A 12,896-nucleotide genomic window follows, 5' to 3' on the forward strand; every position below is an offset into this window, starting at 1 on the left:
TAGGATAGTCAGCCCTCTGAAAAAAGGTACTTTTTTGTTTTCCGTAAAGTCATTTGACTAAAAGATTGCAGGTTTTGCACGTACCACTCTCTTATCTGTTATCACAAGAAACTTTTTCAGCTTTCACTCACCCCAAACACTCAATAATTAATACCGCTCTGTTGTCAGGTATATCAAAGTTTCCACCAAATGTTTCACCTCTTTTCACTTCCTCTGAAACTTACATGATACATCACACTTTGCATGAAAGATTTCATCTTGTGAAAATGTATGGATTCTTTAAACCGTTGTTCATGTTCCACATTTGCGAACTTGTAAGCCAACGGTTACCTGTTAAAGCCGAGAGGCTGGTTTGGGATAAGGAAGCTTTTTTCCAGGTCTCGTAGGACGTCGTTGAGCATGCGTACGTGGGTGGGATCTCTCTCTTTGGGGTCATTGGCAGGACGCATGACCTCAGATTGGAAGAAAGCTGAGTTGTCTCTCAAAGATGAAGCCACGTTCAGCAGGTCCGGCTGGCTCAGTGGGTCATCTGAAAAATATAAGACAAGAATTGTGAATATTCAAGTAGAATGTCTGAAACTGTATTTCCTTGTGTGTTCCAATAACCTTGATTTGATGACTTTCCTTTTTTTCTCCATTTTTTAGTTTAGCACAATTGCTCCAGGCACTGAACATCATAATTATTGTCATTTTTAGGTAGAATAACACGGATGGCCAGATTGGGCTTAATGCATTGCAGTAGCTATTAACCACACCTACCCATCACTCAAAGCAGCTTTTATCTAATTTCACTTCATCGTCATGGTCCTAATCGTCTCAGACGCACCCTTCGGCTCTGCACTTGACTTCACTTCTTGTTAGCAGCAACTGTTTTGACAGCTTAAGTGCAACCCTCAAAACTCCAGCAGAGCACTGGCCCTCAAAATTAAACAGCATAGTATTTAATGCCAAATCTGTGTGCTAAACAAAGATGTACCCCTGGCATACCTCCATCTGCCCGGAAACAAAAGTTAACAAATGAGTCAAAGACATGCATATTCATCCAGTTTAACAAGGTATGTGTTAAAAAAAATGCGATGTGACTGCAACTAGTATAGTGTCAGTATAGCATGACTTGTAACCACTCTATTGTTGGTTGGTTTTAGGGCTTGAATTCAAAAGAATCCATTTAAAAACTGACATATTTCTGATATATATCTTTCATCTTGCTTACTCAAGCATGCATCTATCATGTGTTGAGCAGGAGCTGTTAAGAACTGTACAACCTCTCAAAGATAATGCCAGGCCTGTGACGGGTGGGTGTGCATTTTAACAGGCTAGTTCACAGTGTCGCTAAGTTGAAGATGATTGCTTCACACATTTTCACGCAGAAGAGGCATTAACTAAAATCAAAATTTTGTTGGTAACAAAAAAATGTGAAACACACTAATTCTGAAAACAATAAGATTCACTTATTGCAACCCTTAAATGCACTTAAAAGAAGTACACTTTCATGACTGTCTCACACTTAGGTACACAATGTACATTTTAAACATCACTGTTATGTTAATAATGTTAATATTTTACATTTTATTCAACATTTTAAATGCACACAATTGCAAATGTGTAACTAAATCAAATTATTTAAAGTATTAATTGAAAAAAAAAAAAAAAAAATATATATATATATATATATATATATATAGTGCACTAAAGAGATTCTTTTTCACAAGGGTAGTCTGGTTGTCTGTCATCTTAAATTTTGATTGATTGATTTTTATTTCTTATTTTATTTATTTTTAAAATCACTAAGCTTGGCACAATGCTTTAGTCTTGCCTTAGAATGATGTTAAAACAAGGTACCTTGATTCATATGTTAAATAAAGTTCAATAATGTACAAATCTGTTACACCAAATTCTACAAAATCAAATTCCACGGGGCTTTCACAAAGTTTCAAATCTGACTCAACAATGATGATTTCCAGTGTAATTTCCACCAGGTATTTCTAGCAGCTCAAATCCCAACTTTGCTTGCGGCAAAAAAAGGCTGAACACCCCCTGAGTGATGGGTATCATTGGAAAATATCTTAATGAATATATTTCGATTCTTTGGAGGATATGCAAAACTTTTAAGTAAACAGAAAAAAAAACAAAAAAACACTTTTCTACAAACTTGAACACACACTGTCTCCTTCTTTCTCTCTTTCTCTGCAGAATGAAAAGCTCTCCCTGCAGTAGGACTGCTGTAACTCATCACTCACTGTAACACAGACATCAGAAGACCCAGTGAAACTGTCACCAACTCAAACGAGATGACGAAAATGCATATCACTTCAATGTTCCATGTTTGTGCCAAAGGCTGTCAGTTAATTGGAAGAAAAAAAAAATCTAAAAGGAATAGTTTGCTCAAAAATGACCATCAGGCCATCCAATATCTTGATTAATTTATTTCTTAATTGGAACAGATTTGGAGAAATGTAACATTACATAACTTGCTCACCAATGGATCATCTGCAGCCAATGGGTGCCGTCAGAATGAGAGTCCAAACAGCTGATAAAAACAGTAATTCGTATGACTCCAATCCATATTGTGAAATATGTGTATGAAGCAAATCTATAATTAAGGTGTTTTAACTTTAATCCTTCACTTCTGGCCAAAATACGAGTGCCTATAATTCATAATAGTCCATGCCCTCTTGTCCTCTCACTTCAAAATCCATAAAACACATATTTGTTTAGGACTATTTTCACTTGTAAACAGCATTTGATCTGTGCATATTTCTTTCCTGATTCAGACAAGATGACTTTTCCACTATAGAAAATTAACATTGTGTATAGAGGACTCGTATTTCAGTGAGTAGCAATGATTGAAGTTAAAAACATCTCATGTTAACTGATGGACTAAAGTGGTGTGGATTACTTGTGGATTATTGTGATGTTTTTATCAGCTGTTTGGACTCTCATTCTGACGGCACCCATTCACTGCAGAGGATCAACTGGTGAGCAAGTTTCCAGAAAAAAAAAGGGAAAAAAAAGCACAATTTCACATTCTACAATACTGAATAGAATGTTTTTGTGATGTCTGAGAATACAATGGGTAATTATTGTCATTTATATTTGGAATTAGAATGCATCATTATCATAGCTTTTGTTTATTATGCATTGTGTTAGCCATCCAACATGATATCTAACAACTTCTAATTTAACTTTATATCAAATGCAACAAAAATATAACAAACGGCACAATTAACTTAATGGTTATTTAGTGGAGTGCAATAACTCCAGATGATGTTTGAAGAAGTGCTGTGACTGAACAATGTCTGTGACTGCTTGTGTATTGCATAATATCTACATTTTATAATGAACAGAAGGAGACACAGCTCGTCTGCTACACAAATTTCCAACACATTTAAGTTTTTCACTTCAAAGCATATGACACATTATTTTTCATTTTAAAGCCAAAGAAAGCTGCTCTGATGAAATTATAACACATTGATAGTTACATATTTTAAAAATTAATACTCCCTTACAGTATAAATGTTAGCAAGTTTTGTTGTTGCTAACATTTTCAAAAGAGTTTTAAGAGTGGCAACTACAGATTTCATGTAGCTTCCCAACACCAATAACAGTCTTATAAAGTTATCTTCCAGTGAGTGATTAACTTGTATGATTTCAGATGTCTGGCAGTCTTCATGCTTCACTTTGCTGAGTCACTCTAAAATAATCTGAACATCAATGAGCTGTCTGAATCTGAAGGGAACAAAAGATCTCAAAGGTTTCAATTAGCCACGACTCTTTGATCTTACTCGATTCATTATTCCTCAGGAATACTGTCATTTTCATGTCTCTGAAACTCCTACCATAACACAGCATGAGGAGAGAGAGAGAGAGAGAGAGAATGTCCTAGCCACCAAGCATCAATCATCTCTATACGCTACAAATAAAAAAATTGGACACTGTGCTTTTTGTACCGAATTGTTGTTGTTATTATTATTATAATTATTAATGTTGAAAATTGTAGTAGAATTTAATATCGGTCAACAAGTGTCCAGGCCAGGATACATGGAAGCAGGTAAAATATAATATAAGTTTAATGGTTTGATTGTTTAAACTCTTTTTGTCTCTAAACTCTCAAACTGACTGATGGTGCATGCAAACACTATAATAATAATAATAATAATAATAATAATAGTTTAAGTTAATGTTTTTTAAAGTCTCTTACAAAGATTGGTTATATTTGATTAAAAATACAGTAAAAACAGTAATATTGTGAAAAATTACAATTGAAGATTTTTACTATACTATAACTACTGTATATTCTAAAATTTCATTTATTTCTGTGATGGCACAGTCTTGAAGCTGATTCGCTGCTCAAGAAACATTTATTATTACCAATGTTGAAGACAGCTGCTTAATATTCTTTTGTGGAAACTGATGATTTCAAAGAAATTTCAAAAGAACTTTAATTTTTATTTGAAATATATATATATACACCATCTTACAAAAAAAATATATTTCTTTCTTTTTCCTTTTATGCCAAAAATCATTAGGATATTAAGTAAAGATATTTAGTTACTGTAAATATCTCAAAACTTAATTTTTGATTAGTAATATGCATGGCTAAGAACTTCATTTGGTTAACTTTAAAGGCGATTTTTTTGCACCCTCATATTCTAGATATTCAAATAGTTGTATCTTGGCCAAATATTGTCCTATCCTAACAAACCATACATCTATGGAAAGCTTATTTATTTCAGATGGTGTATAAAAACCCTTATGAATGGTTTTGTGGTCCAGGGTCTCACACACATATACATATACACACACATATATCTATCTATCTATCTATCTATCTATCTATCTATCTATCTATCTAGATAATGAGTACAATGAGTGTAACGAGTGGGGCGGGGCCAAGAGCCGAGGGAACGGAGCGAGGCCGGTGGAGTTTATGATAATGAGTGACACCTGCGCCACTCACCGGTCTCAAGTCCCACGGAGGAGCTCCGGAAGGATAAAAGGAGGAGCGAGGACAGTGCAAGACGAGAGAGGACCAGGCCTAGACTTTTATTTGTGTTTTGTGTGTGGCAGTCGTCCGTGAGGGGCTGCCGCTTTACTTTTATGTTTGTTTATTTTATTAAAACCTTGTTGAAATATTCGCCGGTTCCCGCCTCCTCCTTCCCGATCTACAAACTGTGTTACAATGAGATCATATTGACATCTGAAGGAGGCTTTATTTCTTCAAACTCCAAATTCCACAGAACAGACTTCACATTAGGGTATATCTGTCAGGAAACAGCTGGAAGCACCAGTACGTAAAAAATATGGGATCAAAAATATTTAGGTTTTCCATCCCAAACAGTGACAGTGAAAATGCCTTCGCAAAGCATCTGTGGGATATTCTCAGGCGTGCAATGCCTCAGTCTTTCTGCCCCGCTGCAGCCGAGACAGTAAAACAAAAGATCGGACATGAGTATTTGGCGCGTGTCTGATGAAATATCAATACTGCACAGCATTAAGGGCTTTGCAGTCTGTCTTCATGTGGCAGGATTATGTGGCAATTACATTTCTCACCTGTCCTCTTCTCTGTGTTCATGAATATTTAAAGACAAAAGGCGCAGTGCTCCAGCAGAGAGCCGGAGAAGCTCTCAATGTCTCCCTGCAGAGGTGAAAAACGGCATACCTGCGAGCCACTGTTTCACGAGTTCACACTTACATATATTTAGCACGAGTAACGTAATGCGTATTTGGCGAGTATGGTAATACGTTGTTGGCGTGCTGTCCTGGGGAAGGGCTCCGAGCTCGGAATTGCCCGAACCCAGAGTATCCCCTACTGTGTAGTGAACTTTGGTGATAATGGTGGAGAAGGGGTGGTGGAGGGATGCTGATTAGCCGTCAAATGAAAGGAGGTATGTCAGCTGTATTTGTACCCTTGTGTTGATTAGCCTGATGGCGTACCACTTGTGTCTAATTAGGCTAAGTATCTGACGTGCTCCTCCGAACTTTGTTAATAAAACATCATTTCACGAGTTCACACTTACATATATTTAGCACGAGTAACGTAATGCGTATTTGGCGAGTATGGTAATACGTTGTTGGCGTGCTGTCCTGGGGAAGGGCTCCGAGCTCGGGAATTGCCCGAACCCAGAGTATCCCCAAAAGCAATTGAGTGTTGGACAGCCGCCAGACTAAGATCCCCAAATACGCAATAGATCTGGCGGTAGCTGGTTCAAGGGTAGCCTGGATGACAGGCCGGGGAGCCTACGAGCTCTGAGGAGCGGTTTGGCATGCATGGGTAGGCCCCACCGGCCGCTGGTGTGAACTGCGTGGTTTGGGGCGACCGGTCAGGGAGGGCTCGAACCGAAGCTCAACGGTGTGCTCATCACGTTGGGACGGGTGAGCCTTGCCCGCCGATAGAGGAGCAGCGTCGTTAAGGCCCTGGCCAGGAGGACCCGAGTTGCCTGCAGTGGGATAGATCACGGAGTCGGCGTACGAGCCCTACTGGCCGTCAGCCCCTGCTGATCAGAGGACAGAGGGCGGAGACTTGCCAAGAGAACCCATGAAGCCTCCGACTGGAGCACCTCCATGCCGGACGAGTGGGTCCTATTGGCTTGGCAGATAAAAAGAGTTTTGGACGTCCGACAAGGACGCTCTCGCGACATCCGACGGGAGATCAAGACTCACGGCATCGAATGGATGAGCCTCACTTGCGGGCGGCAAGTACAGGAGCCCACCGGGAGACCAGCGTCAACGTCCGACACGAGATCAAGACTACAATGTCGGACGGATAGCCTTGCCGACAGGTAGGGAGAAGAGAAAACCCGGAGACTGGGAGGGCCTCGCAGCATCCGATGGAGATTGAGACTCAGGAGATATCGGACGGGTAGGCCTCGCCAGGCGGGGGGAAAAGGTGTGAGGATAGAAGAGACAGGTGGACGGTGTTCGGCAGGCGGGCGAGACCCATGGCGGCTGATGGCTAGGCGTCGTCGCCCGTCGAACGGAAAAATAGGTGGGTGGCCGAGACCGACACCGACGCTCTACGGGAGGCCAATACTCACTGAGTCAAACGGGTCAGTCTCGCCGACCGTAGGATGAAACGGAAAGATGTCTGGCTGGGAGGCTCTCGCCGACGCCCGACGGGGGCACAATACCCACTGTGTCAGACGGGTAAGCGTCGCCAGCGTGGGACTTGAAAAGGTAAGGTTGTCTGGCCGAGAAAGCGCTCACCGGCGTTCGACGGGAGATCAAGACTCACTGTGTCGAACAGGTAAAGACGGAAAAGGTTGTGTGGTCGGGACGCTTAGCCGCCATCCAACTGGTGAGCGTGCTCACCTGTTTGAAGGGCCAGCGGCGCTGACGTAGGAGGAAAAAGACGAGGTTGACCGGCCGGGAGGCTCTCGCGACATCCGACGGGAGATCAATACTCGTGAGTCGGATGGTTAAGCCTCGCCGGTGGCGGACTGAAAACTAAGATTGCTTGACCGACCGAGTATGTAGCGTTCGAGGGGGGTTTGATATTGTGGTGCAAGTGGACGGAAAAGGTAAGATTGTCTGGCTGGGAGGCTCTTGCCATCGTCCAACGGGGAGATCAAGACTCACTGTGTTGGACGGGTAAGCCTTGCCCAGCGTAGGACTTGAGAAGGTAAGGTTGTCTGGCCGGGAGTGCTCTCGCCGGCGTCCGTTAAGAGGATCGGGGCTCACTGAGTCGGACGAGTAAGACAGAAAGGTAAAGTTGTGTGGTCGGGAGGCTTCACGACATCCGCCTGGAGATGGACACTCGCAGCATGGATGGGTAAGTTTCACGGCCGCAGGATGGAAGAAAGGTAAGTGTCTGGCTGGGAGGCTCTCACCGATGTTCGCCAGGAGCTCAGTGCTCGCTGTGTCGGACGGGTAGGCCTTGCCCAGCGAGGGATTTGAAAAGGTAAGTTTGTCTGGCCGTGAATGCGCTCATCGGCGTTCGGCGGGAGATCAAGACTCGCTGTGTCGAACAGGTAAAGACGGAAAAGGTTGTGTGGTCGGGAGGCTCTCGCCGCATCCGACCGGAGATGAAAACTCACGGTCCGGATGGGTAAGTCTCGCCGCCACGGGATGGAAAGGTGAGTTTGTCTAGCTGGGAGGCTCTTGCTGACGCCCGACGGGAGCACAATACCCACTGTGTCGGACGGGTAAGCGTCGCCAGCGTGGGACTTGAAAAGGTAAGTTTGTCTGGCCGGGAATGCGCTCACCGGCGTCCGGCGGGAGATCGGGCTCACTGTGTCGGACAGGTAAAGACAGAAAGGTAAAGTTAGGTGGCGGGAGGCACTCGCCGTCATCTGACTGGAGATGGAAGCTCGCAGCCTGGTTGGGTGAGACTCTCCGGCCGCAGGGTGGAAAAGGTAAGTTGTCTAGCTGGGAGGCTCTGCCAGTGTTCAACAAGCTGTGAAGATTCACGGTGTCAGATAGGTGGGCCTCGCCAAGCGTGGACTTGAAAAGGTAAGTTCTTTAAAAATGTCTGGAAGGCTCGTACCAATTTATGTGAAAATTTTTTTTTTTTTTTTTTTTTATATTACCCGATTAGCATCTGGTGGGCTGATTTAATGTGGAACTGGTTTATTCTGATATAGCTTTGGAAAGCTTCTGAAGACCATCTTCCTAGGGTTTGGATCTGTTGTTTGGTGAGGCCTTTCTGGGCTGCTGATGTTGCTGCCCCGATGCGAAAGGAATGGCTGGAAAAATTTTTTGCTGAAATGCCTGCCGATAGCAGGACTGATTTAAGATGTTTTTGGAACCAGAAGCGACTGGCAGGTTTTTTGGCCTCGTCTAAGAATAGAGGTTCGAGAGGGGATTTGGCCTGGGAAATCCTAGAGCAGAGGTACTCGAGGACAGCTTGGTAGGGTTGGATGGGAGAAGAGAGATTGAAGATGTAAATGAAATGACCTCTCTTAACTTGATCGGTTTTACTTTGTTTGATCCGAAAAGAAATGGTTTCGCTATCAAGAATTGTTAGGTCTGAGATGGTGGGGTTGATGACCGGATCGAATTTAGAGGAGATGGTTAGCTCTGAGCATCTCAAAAACCCGAAGAAGGCTAAAATGAACATGGCATCGAGTGTCCGGGCGGTATTATGGGGCTGGTAATTTGTGCGGAGGGAGTGGATACATTTGGTGAGGATGTCTAATGTAATGGGTAGTCTCGAATCGGGACGAGTCGGCCGGGATCGTTGGATTCCTCTGATCAACATGGAGGTTTGAGAATTGCTAATTTCGGTGAGGGAGCGCCGTACATGAGTTTATGAAAAATTGGATGCCGCTTATGTAACTTTTGATGGAATTGATTTGGAGGCCTTTGATGCTGTTGAGAAAAGAGATAAATGAGGTTATTGAGAGTAGAGAAAATCTGGAAATGGCATGTTGTAAGAGAGGTGGAATGACTTAAAGCATCTCCATGCTGTTACGTATGATTGGAGTGTTCTGGGAGAGACAGCCTGGAGGATGGTGTCGAGTGAATCTTCAAGGAGAGGTTTTAATGGGTGGTTTACGGAAATATTAATTCTGAATATGGAGGTACTGGGGTTGGATTTTGGTCCGCCTCTGGAGCCAGCATCCTGAATTTCTGAAACAGAAAGCGAGACAGAGAGTCAGCAATTTTATTTTCTGAACCTGCGACATGTTTGGCGATTATTATGAATTGGTCGCATGCCGAGATCCATATTAATCGTCTTAGGAAGGGCGTGAGGGCGGTAGAATGGGAACGGCCTTTGTTGATGCACTGAACAACTGCTTCGTTGTCACAGTGCACTAAGATGCATTTTGAGGCCCATTCGTTTCCCCATAAGTAAGCTGCTACCACGAGGGGGTAAAGCTCAAAAAGAGCTGAGGACGGTAGCGAACCTTGCAGCTGGGAAGGCCATGGAGACGCGAACCAGCGACCTTGGTAAAATCCTCCGAAACCGATTGAAGGGGCCGCGTCTGTAAAAAGTTTGATGTCGATGGGAGACGAAACGAGGTTGTTATAGAAGAGGAAAGGCCGTTCCATTGTTTGAGGAACGTTATCCATAACCTAAGTTCGCCGCGGCATTCTCGGGATAGGGAAATTAGGTCCTCGAGCGCATGGACTGACGGCGAGTAAGAGGAGATGTGAGATGAAGGGACGGCCTTGGGGAATGATGCGCATGGCAAAATTTAAATGCCCGAGCAATGACAGGAGTTCGCGTTTGGAACAGTGAGAGCTGTCAATGAGGGTAGAGGAGACGAGGATTATCCTGTCGATTTTCTCCTTAGGCAGAGAGACCTGGAATTTGATTGAGTCTAGATTAATGCCGAGAAATTCGATGGATGTAGCTGGGCCCAAGGTTTTTCCTGGGCAATGGGGATCCCAAGCTCGGAAAAACCTTTTGGACTGTGAGGATGTGGGCAGCTGGGATGGCGTTTGGAGGCGAAATGATTAAAAATCGTCTAGGAGATGGATGAGATGGGGAATGGCGTAATTGTTTGACAGAATCCAGCAGACGGCTTCTGAAAGCATGTCGAAGATTTTGGGCTACTTTTGCAACCGAAGGTGAGGCGGACGGCGAAATAAAATTTCTCTAACCATCGTATCCCGAATAAATGCCATGAATCCGGTGGATAGGCATCACTTTGAAAGCAGAAGTGATGTCTATTTTGGCGAGCCAGGCTCCTCGGCCCGCAATTTTAATCAATTCGACTGCCTGCTCTATGTCATGGTACCTGAGCGAAAACTCTTCGAGGAATCAGGCTATTAATGCTTGGAGTGGTGGAATTGTGGGAGATGACAGGTCGATGATTAATCGTTTTTACCCGAAAATTTTCTTGTAGCTACACCAATGGGGCTGACGCGAAAGATTTTGAAGGGGGGGTTTGTGAAAGGTCCGATCATGAAGCCTGATTTGACTTCCTTCCCGATGAGGTCGTCTACGGTGTCAGGCTCGGCATGGGCGGATTGGAGATTGTTGCAGATAAAATTTTGGGAAAGCGCGACACGACGCCGGATTGAAACCGTGACTGAGGCCGGACAGGAGATATTTACAGAACTCTTTATCTGGATGGCTGGTGAGTTCGATGGCCAGACGAGAAATGTTCACGGGAGTCGATAAATAATTTTTTGATTTTTTATTCACAGCTTTAGACACAGGGCATGTGACACGAGCGTGGGCTCCACCGCAGAAACTGCACATATGTAGGTAACGGCATCGCTGTCTGATGCATTTTCGATTATTAAAAGCGAAGCATGGCTGCCTGTTGTCCGCGGCGTATGAAGCTGATTGTTCCTGGTCTGAGAATAGCGCTGTTGCTGATCTTGGGACGTAGCTGGTGGATTTTGTGGAGGTGGGTTCTGGGCATGGAGTAGCCGACGGATTGATCCGTGGGCAATTGTGGTGGAATGAGCGACCGACCTGCACACGGCGCACGAAATGTTCCTACATCCTAGAAACACCCTGTTGTGGAGATCTAGGTCGAGAGCGCCCCAGTAGGGGCATTGGTTCCACTGCGCAACTCGGACGGCGCATTTTGCCGAAAACAGTTTGTGATAGGTGAAAAATGCCCTCCTCCGTAGGACAACGCGAGTTCGGCTATGATGGCCAGGTAGTCATTAAGCTCGGCGTCGCCTGTGAGGGAAGACTGAGCATATGATCTCCGTGAATCGACTGAAAGCTATTGCAAATTCGGGAAAAGAGAGTATACGGGATGAGAGGGGATTGGGGTTTTTCAGCGTGACTGAAAAGTCCCCGCAATCTATTTGTCGATTGGAATCGGAAGTTGGCAGGAGGGAAAGGAGTAAAGGGAGATCGACGTCTGCACCTGCTAAAATCTGTGCTCGGATGTTGTGAGCTACTTGTGGGGGTTCCGTGGCGATGGCGTTTGGGGGGACAGGCATGGGTGTGGCGGTGAAGAGTGAGTATGATGGTTTCGCTTGGAGGAGAGCGTTGTAGGGGGCTGGAGGCGGAGCTGTGTTTGGCAGCTCGTGCGGCCAAGCGTTTGCCTGGGCTGCGATCCCTGAGCTGGAAGGAGTAGGCTGTGGGACTGAATGGGGAGGCCACAGCGGCCAAGCGCTTGCTTGAGCTGTAATCCCCGGGCCGAAGGGGGCGGGCTGCGGGGCTGAATGCGGCTGCCCGTGCGGCCAAACACGTGCTTGGGCTGCGGGCCCTGAGCTGAGAGAGGCCGGTGGCGGGGCTGTGTAAGCCGGCCATTGCGGCCAAGCGCTTGCTTGGACTGAGGGCTCTGCGCTGAGAGAGGTGGGCATCGGGGCCGAGACTGGTGGCGGAGGCGGCCAGACGCCCGCTTGAGTGGTGGGCCTCGGTATCGCTGAGGAGGGAGCCGCGACGGAAAGCTGGGCCGCCGCCGGAACCTCGCCGGGCCTTGCATCAACCGAATCCGGGGCACGGCCTTGGCTTGCTGATGGCCTAGTGCCGTTGTTTGATGTTCTTCGGGAGCTAATCTTGGAGCTGGAAGAAGGTGGGGAGTCCGCGAGGCGTGACCGTAAGTTTACTGCAATGTTTAACAGCCTTTTGGGTTGGGGTGGTTTTAGGAGAGAGATTACTTGGTTTGAGGTTCTTGTATAAATCATATAATTCCGCTTTGGTGAACTTGCGTGGGGCCTGGATGTCGGAGTTGGTCAGTGCCTGCCTCAGACTTGCCACTGTCCATTTTTCTATAGGTGGAAATGCTGGCCTAGTAGACCGATAGGAAGACGCCGGGAATCGGCTGGGGTTCTCGCCGGAGAAGGCGAGTGTGTGCCTGGGCGTTTTGGAAGGCGAGTGGCTGAACGAGTCGAAGGCCGCCCGCGAGAAGGAGCCTGGGGCTCGATTGCATTGCTTGGCAGGGAAGTAGTGGTCCTGGAGCCGGTTGGCTGTGGTGATGCGGCCGGGGGAGAGATGGAGTCATCTCCTGACGAGGAATATCCACTGTGAGACATTGTGA

General features: G+C 45.4%; 1 protein-coding gene across 2 annotated transcripts in view; it reads right to left on the reverse strand.

Moving 5' to 3' along the window:
• The window catches only part of LOC131549832 (inactive N-acetylated-alpha-linked acidic dipeptidase-like protein 2), a 271,029-nt gene that overhangs the window by 12,344 nt on the left and 245,789 nt on the right, over positions 1-12,896 (reverse strand). The window contains exon 13 of one of the 2 annotated variants that reach the window (XM_058792346.1): positions 331-529. In XM_058792346.1, the coding sequence (XP_058648329.1) occupies positions 331-529 (199 nt within the window). Of the gene's footprint in view, positions 1-330; positions 530-9,269; positions 9,571-12,896 lie in introns of those variants that run through there. The other variant, XM_058792347.1, reaches the window with a different exon arrangement.

The sequence above is a fragment of the Onychostoma macrolepis genome, chromosome 11 (genome assembly GCF_012432095.1).
Source record: "Onychostoma macrolepis isolate SWU-2019 chromosome 11, ASM1243209v1, whole genome shotgun sequence".
Taxonomy (NCBI): Eukaryota; Metazoa; Chordata; class Actinopteri; order Cypriniformes; family Cyprinidae; genus Onychostoma; species Onychostoma macrolepis.